General features: G+C 41.9%; 1 protein-coding gene across 2 annotated transcripts; it reads right to left on the bottom strand.

Moving 5' to 3' along the window:
* Positions 1 to 890: 890 nt before the first annotated feature.
* LOC311248116 (collagen alpha-1(X) chain-like) lies at positions 891 to 7195 on the bottom strand. 2 transcript variants are annotated; one of them, XM_084337966.1, is made up of 3 exons: positions 7092 to 7195; positions 5948 to 6032; positions 891 to 1897 (listed from the first exon to the last, which is right to left on the bottom strand). In XM_084337966.1, the coding sequence occupies exons 2-3, from the start codon at positions 6012 to 6014 to the stop codon at positions 1392 to 1394; spliced, it is 573 nt and encodes a 190-aa protein (XP_084194092.1). In that variant the 5' UTR covers positions 6015 to 6032; positions 7092 to 7195; the 3' UTR covers positions 891 to 1391. The 2 variants fall into 2 exon arrangements, with proteins under 2 accessions (XP_084194092.1, XP_084194093.1); XM_084337967.1 differs by having other exon boundaries at positions 5948 to 6026; positions 7092 to 7174.
* Between the last annotated feature and the right edge of the window lie 1011 nt (positions 7196 to 8206).

Here is an 8206-nt window from a genome sequence, read left to right as displayed (position 1 = left end):
TTATTTTTTAATCCCAATTTCTCACATTACATTCACCCTGAATGTTGACGTTATCCAGGTGAAAAGTTAACTTCATTCAAGCGAGGCATTGCTACCGGAGTAATCTAAAAACTCTGCCTCCAACCTGCTGCTTCATGAGAGCAATGGCGCCATCGTCTGTAAAAATCAGGTGACTGCAAGTTCTGCAACTAGTGGATGTCCCTCATCCTTGACATAAATCATTTGATGTATAATTAAATCAAAGGAAATGCGTTTGTTTTGGCAAAATTCTTCTGCTCTGTGTGACAATAAATAAATGAATGATGATATGCAATTTAAAACCAAAACTAAGGCCTCAGTATGAGTTTAAGACGTGAACATGGTCATGTTTGTTGAATAAAAAAATTTAAATAAAATAAAAATAAAATAAAAAATCCTGTTTAAAAAAAAAAATGTATCCCGATCTTCTGAAAATCACGTGATCGGCCCCCGATAACGATCACGTGATCGGATCGGGACATCCCTAATTTCGATTAATCGATGCATCGTTATACCCCTACCGGTTACACAGAGTGTTTGAGGCTCTCACCAAACATCACCTGACCCTGAACAGCGAACAAATGTCTATTCTCACTCAGTGCAGACTGTGGATTTCATCGGATTCCGCCTCTCTGGTGATGGTGGCGTCGCACCTCTCTCTTCCAACGTCGAGACAATACAGCGCATCCCAGAACCAACCTCCATCACACAGGTCGCCTCGTTCCTGGGAATGACCGCTTATTGCTTGGCGTTTCCTGCCCAACTACTCACACACTACGTGTGTCCTCATTGTCCTAGCGGTGATAAACAAACACAAACAACACATAATTCCTCATTTTGGAACTGGAACTTTATTCTTTTATTTTGGTCAATAATTTGTACATAACCCGATACATCCGATGGAAGATAGTTGTTTGGACAGAGTTCACTTTCTCATTCTGTGTGTCTTGCTCATCACGGTGCTTGCTAGAATGTGTTGATCTGACCAAGCATGGTTTCATTTGCATGTATATTACAGTTACAAGTTTCCAAAGACAGACATTTGTCAAACACATAAATGTTACAGGCAGTTGTAGAGCACCAGTTTGAGTATCTTTTAACCTTTATTTCAGATTCCTTAAAACTACTATATTGTTGTTGGAAAAGAACCATGAATTCCAAATGTTCATTAAACCCCAGCATTTCCTCAGCATTTTGGCAAATTTCTAACCTTGCCTGTTAAAATATGATTGAGACAATTTGTAGAAATTGTAACAAAATGTTCTTTATTCTACAGCGAGAACACAATCTCAATGGCATTTTGTAAACTGGACTTTCACTCTGAGTAGTTCACATATTTAGTAAGGATTTAAGGTTTAATTTATTGTGTGAACTCACGTGGAGGAAATCAAGAAACCAGAGAAAGAGCAGTGAACATTGTCTGCAGCAAAGATACCATTGCTCTCCTCATCAGGAACCTGCATGAAGACCTTGTCTTGGGCTTTCAGCATAAGGACAGCACTGCCAGACATCTGATCCAGGAAGCCCTTGTTGTACTCATCATAGGTGAACATGACAGGATCCTTGTTTCTGTAAAGGGCCACCATTGCATTGGCGCCATTGACAGCCATGTGGTAGGAGAAATAGTAGAGGCCTGGGATCTGGCAGGTAAACACACCGCTCTGGGGGTCATAGTGGTTCTGACCGTTGTACAGAACCTGAGCGAACTGAATGGGCTTTCCTGCAGGGGGATAAGCCCTGGTCAGCACGGCACTGAAGGCCGACACGGGGGCCTTCGTCACCTCATGACTTCCCTCTGTTCCTTTGTCCGTTGCACCAGGAGCGCCTGCGGCAGGTCCATGGCCCACGGGTCCTGCCCCGCCTGGCTCACCTTCAACGGCTGGGAAAATGGATATGGATATGGTTACATATGATGCAAACAACTGTTACATGATCACAATGGACCTATCCCAAACCCGCCCTACTGCATTCATTCATTACGCACGTAGACTATACAGTACTGCGAGCGCGTGTGCGTGTGTGTGTGTGTGTGTGTGCGCGCGCGCGCTCTGCGGCAGGTGGCCACGAGCTGTAGTAGCCTGTATATATGATGACAATACATTAATCTAATCTCATTTTGATCGGTCGCAAAGCGCTTCCGCCACCATTTTTACACGGCTGCATCGCATCAGTTGCATTTAAGGAGCTGGACAGGTGTGTCTAAACTCTCGACTTGTTGCGATTTCATTTGCACACGGCACAGAGCCTGGCTTATAAGGAGCTCTCGGAGGCGTGTCTTGTATGCAAATGACCTAGACGGGAACGCACGTTCATAGTGACATTCCTCATCGCCGGCATCCCAGCTGGGATGGTTTGGGCCACTTAAGACAGCTTCCCCACGCGTTGGTGAATCAGGCTGTACTTGTCGGCGATTCTGTCTCAGTCGGTTCCAAGATGGTTGCCCTAAGAGAAGTCTTTGGGAAATGTTGGAGAATGAGACCCAATGGGCCTCATTCAACAATGCTCTCTTATTATTTTTCTTATATTCTCGCTTACCTGTCTGTTAAGAGAACAATAAGAAAAGCCACCGCCACATTCATCAAGCCGTTCTTAAGGTCCAAATCTGTGCTTACCCAGGTGTCTTGCATGATGAATCCCACTCATTCTTAAACTGAAATGCGCGTTGGCGCTCAATTAATTTGCATACAGACACGCCTGCCATCTCCTTATAAGGCGAATGAGGCATGTGTAAAACAGCTGTGGTTCGGCATCTGATCCCTTCAACAGGAAGCGATTTGCGACTGATCTCAAAATGACACACACACACACACACACACACTGACACGTCTCACGACTCGCGACTCATTGCATGTGTGTGTGTTTTCCTGTGGGTCGCTCATCGCATGTGTGTGTGTGTTAATCTGATGACGAATAAGGACTTATACTTGTACTTATACGTATACGTACTGTATAGTGCAAAATAAATCGTTCCAGCAAAGTAGGCTTTGTCAATACTGAACGACTGCGTGCTTGTCAAGAACCAATCGCGCAGTATACTGATATGTACTGTATATGCCGCTGATCCTATGCTCTCTCCTTTCAGAGAGAGAGAGATGACAGGTGACAGACCTATAGGTTTGGAAATACCGCCCGGATCTGTCACCTGTCATCTCTCTCTGAAAGGTCCCATTGTTCTGTGTGAAAATAAACGTCAGGTTTGCCAGTCACTGACCTCTTTGCAGTGTACTATGTCGGCTAAACGAGTTCCACTCCCAAGTGCTGCTTTGATGCTTTTTTATGAAGCATAGAAAAATGGCAATTGTCATTGGCTCTCACATTTGCAGACAGCTCGGTTGCGTAAGAATGGCTCCTACTGAAAGGTTGGTGATGAGAATAGCTTAAATACTTTCATCCAAGGATTGTGTGTTTATTTGCGTGGGTCTTAAACATTTGCAGAGGGTCACCATATCCCATACATTTATTTGTCTTTTTTCTCATTTATTTATTATTTTCTATTTATTTTTAATCACAGATAAGTCAGTGCCACACCCTCTAAGATTTGACTGTGACAATATAAATAGTGTATTGGCTCGGTTAGGTCATGTGTTCAGCCATTTTAACACATTCCCTGCCACGCTTCTATCCATCAATGTAGGATCACTGCCACCAGTCTAACCCTATGGAGATGTTCACCTTCTTTGCAGGGCTATAACTTTTTAAATTGTATTGCTAAATTGACATTACTATGGCCCATTCAACATCGATTATCTATCGTTCAGGATGTAGGAACATTATACTTTTTCATTCATAGATTCTTCCAAAAATACCTTCTAGAATATAAGTATATTTTTATCGTTTTCTGCAGTAATTCATAGAACGTGAGTTATAGGCATAAACGCATATATAGATTATCAACTGCCGTTTATTGCCGATACACGCTATATTAAAAAAATCAACTGTACATGATCGTATACGTTGATTCATCATGCGCGGATGAAAGGGGGGGGGGGTCATTTATAATTCCGTGATCGTCAGTAAATGCTTTATGTAGTATGGGTGATATATTTATCTGATCGGTTTGCAGTGAAAAGAATAAACAATCAAGCTGAAAGTAACGTTACTGTCCTCTTACCGTTTGCAGATGAGACTGGAGGAAAAAGATCCCACTTATTTGACGTCGATCGACTAGATCCATTTCCGGTTTGTATGGCGCAATAAACGCCCAAATCATATCGATTATTGAGTTATGGCAGCGATCCATATGCACGCCAGTGTGTGTCTGTAGTCCCGCAACGATATGTGACTGCCGGACGGATTTCCCAGATGCACCGAGATCACCAGATCCACTTCCGGTTGTAACTCGCCCGATCATCCACCAGGCGGCGGTATTGAGGCGTTGCACTGTTGTGCATGGTCCCACTGTATCACCAGAGGCTGGGTGGCGGAATTATGAATGCCATGGCGAAAAAATGAAATATGATCTCAATAACGTCGTACAGCATGGTCTGGCAGAATTAGCATGGCCAGCAAACACGTCGTACGCCGTTTTTGGCGGTCAATGTGTTAAGATTCAGTACAATGAAAATTGTGTTTTTCAATCTTGTTGCATTTTTCTTTTACACAAGGTATATGTTGACATACAATTTCCCAAAATGTTAGAACTGTTGTGAAAATGATGACTAAAGCCCTTTGATCTCTACCCCCCTGGATATCAGCAAAATGAGACATTTCAGATATCTAATTCGCTTTCTTTGAAATATCGCATAATACACGCAGGTTACTCTGATTGGCCCACCAGTCACATCCAGCTGAGTGAGTCAGAGGAAAGTGGTGCATCTCTACTATAGATAATATATACTATAGATTCTATAGTGTCTAGTGAACAGAAGGCCACACCCCTCAGCTGTGCCCCTAAAACACTTGATGCACCTGAAGCTGAAAAGATTATATCTATGACATTAACATTCCACAATAAGCAATTTGTGATTGAATTACAACACCATTGTACTGGTAGATGGAACTGATGAGACATCATCACACATGGATTTCTTAACGTCTTTTCCCAGAGATTAATTAAAAAGATACGAGCAAATTTTGGCTTTTAGGTTGTTCGATATCTTTACCTTCATCATGTGCTCAGTTACTATGCGCTCCAAAGTTTTATGAATCTGATTGTTGTCTTGCTTTGCAACATCATTACGTCACAAGTTTAGGTCTTGAAGGATGAACTTTATAAAAGGATAATGCACTGTAACTGTCATCTTTCATCCGCTACTCTTTGTTCTACTCAAGTTGCCCCGAGTGTTGTTTCGATTCTGTGCATCAATGTATCAACTGTATCCATGTCCCCAACCACTGCACTTTACTGTCTTATTGTTGTCTCACTGTTATGTCCTGTTTTGCACTTATTTATTTATTATTATGTTTATTCCTATTTGTGAAAAAAAATGCATGCACTGAAATGTCAAATCACGTTCCATTTGTACCTGTACAATATGGTGAATAAAGTAATCTGAATCTGAATCTGAATCAAAATGATGGATTAGCTAATTGTGTGTTTGCCTTGTTGCTGCTGCCATTTACCTACAGTAACATGCTGGGCTGAAGTTTGATCACTAAATCGAAGATAGATGCAGTTCTTTCCTTTTTTGCATGTGTTCACCCATATCCTCATTTGCCAGAATGGCATTTTAACCTGCCTTGCATCGTTATTGTCGTTGTGGTAAATAAAAATAGTAAATGGTGCAGTTTTATAGCTTTTATCCAAATCGCTTTACAGTTTGTTCCTCACATTCACACGAGGATGGCCGAGGCGACTGCTCTACCTCCAGAGCCACTGTCACCCCCTCTGTTCAGACTGCCACCAGAACATTAGGCACACGTTTCATCGTGAATAGTGCACGTTTCTACATGAACGTGCACGTTTCTACAATTATTTAATGCAACTTACGGGTGCTGTTGACTGGAAGACATGCTGCCAGGAGGACGAAGAGAATGCTTGTTATCCTCAGGTCCATCTTCGGAAGAAGCTAAACCTGTAAAAGAAATGATCACATTTACAACAACAACAACAACTGTATCATCGCTAGCGTCTCTGTTGTGAAGCAGTAATCGGAACCCATACAAATAATAATAATAATAATAATAATAATAATAATAATAATAATAATAATAATAATAATTTGAATGTTGATAGTGAGTCAGACTGTACACAGTAGCGTGGAGAACGAAAATGAGAACAGAAAAGAGTAACTTCCCAACTCCTTTCCTTCAATGTAATCTTTAAGACATTGTTATACTGGCCCGTTGTCTCGTCACCCAGTGAACTGAGCCCTGAAAAGTGGTCTTTAGCTTTCCATGACTATAGCTGGGTTCACGCAGGAACTGAAAATCCGATTCTTAACCATGTGCTACTTAGAGCTGAGTCTCCTTCATATTTCTTCTATGATGACAGAAGACCATATTTGGGTCTAATTGGGTTAAAAATAGGGATGTTCGATATTGGCTTTTTTACCGATATCCGATATACCGATATTGTCCAAATCTTAATTACCGATACCGATATCAACCGATACCGATATATGTAGGGTTCTCGGGGAATTAACACAACATTATGCATACTTTTGACAATAAATAAAATAAGAATTTGTTCTTACATGCTTGCCTGGGTAAATAAAGGTTAAATAAATGTAAAAAGAAAAAGAATATTTGAAAACCGATACCGATAATTTCCGATATCACATTTGAATGCCAATATCGGCCGATAATATCGGACATCCCTAGTTAAACACCAAGCTTCTCCGGAAACCCAGCCTTAGCGTGCGGCCCGCTGGACCAGTCGTAACCCTTTCACTGCCGCACTACCAAACGGTTAACCCTTTCACTGCGTCAATACACAGAAGGTTAACCCTTTTCACTGCCACACGACAGCAGGTTAACCCTTTCACTGCCACACTACAGAAGGTTAACCCTCTACGATCACACTACCGACGGGTAACCTTCTGTAGTGCGGCAGTGAACGGGTTAAAGGGCATGTCGCCAACTTCAAGCCGCATCTGAGAACCGACGCGGCCGCGAGAGGAAGTCACACCTACCGGCAGGTTCACACAGTGGGGTCAGGAGGAGGCTGCAGTCCTGGTACAGAGCTGTATCTCCTGAAGGCTGGAGGAGCTGGAGGTGCTGCTGCTGCTGTTCTCCAGGGCACTGGGCTCTTGGTATTTATAACAAGTCGGTCCCCAGCGTCACACACTCTACCTAGGATGGAGGCCCCTCCCTGCTCTGATGTCGTCTTTAACGAGGGGTGCCATGTCCTCAGAAGAGAACCCTTTGAAATTCCTTTTAGGTGACTTGTATTTTTATTTATTTTTTTATGTTTTTATATTCTTCTCTTTTCTGTTTTGTGTATCATTTCCAGGCCCGGACTGGCCATCGGGAGCACCGGGAGTTTTCCCGGTGGCCTGGCCTGTGCTGATTACAAAAAATATTATATAAAAATCTTCCTACTATACTAATATGTCTTTACTACTAGGCACTCAACACTGCAGCACCCACGTTTCAGCACTGTTTGATGAACATTGTTACTCAGTTGTAAGAGTTGTACCCTTCCTGCTGACTTGTCGTACAGAACTTAATGACAAAATGTAAAATGTAAATGTAACAGTGATGTGATGTAAGGGGGAAGTCCATCCAACCTTTTCATAAAGGACACAGTGGTGGGTATCAACATAGCAATACCTTGTCTCATAGGGACTGACCTTGTTTTTTGGTGAAGTGCCCCATTAAGTGAAGAGTTTCTAAATATGTTGTTACTGTTCGCTACTGACCATGTACCCCCGCATGTGCTAAAAAAAAGTTAAACAAAAATAAATAAATAATAATTTTACATAAAAATTTTTTTGCAGTCAGGCCACATAACTTAGAAGCAGGCCAGACCAGTGTTTCTAGTTGCGGTGACGCGATAGTTAGATAACCTAAGTGGGGAACAACCAGGAGATCACTGTGACAATCAATCAATCTAATTTAATTGTATAGCACATTTAGACATGACACTTGTCAACCAAAGTGCTTCACAGTAGGTCGCATAGCAAAAAAAAAAAAATGCTCACATAAAGTATAAAAAACAGAGAGTAAAGAGAGAGAGTAAACAGACAGAGTAACGCAGTCTAAACAGTCATACATATTTTATTCAACTTCAGTCCTGATCATAACC

Source organism: Notolepis coatsorum (genome assembly GCF_963971535.1).
Source record: "Notolepis coatsorum genome assembly, chromosome: 2".
Classification (NCBI taxonomy): domain Eukaryota; kingdom Metazoa; phylum Chordata; class Actinopteri; order Aulopiformes; family Paralepididae; genus Notolepis; species Notolepis coatsorum.
The sequence above is the reverse complement of the archived record's forward strand: the minus strand, read 5'-3'. Positions and strand labels throughout refer to the sequence as shown.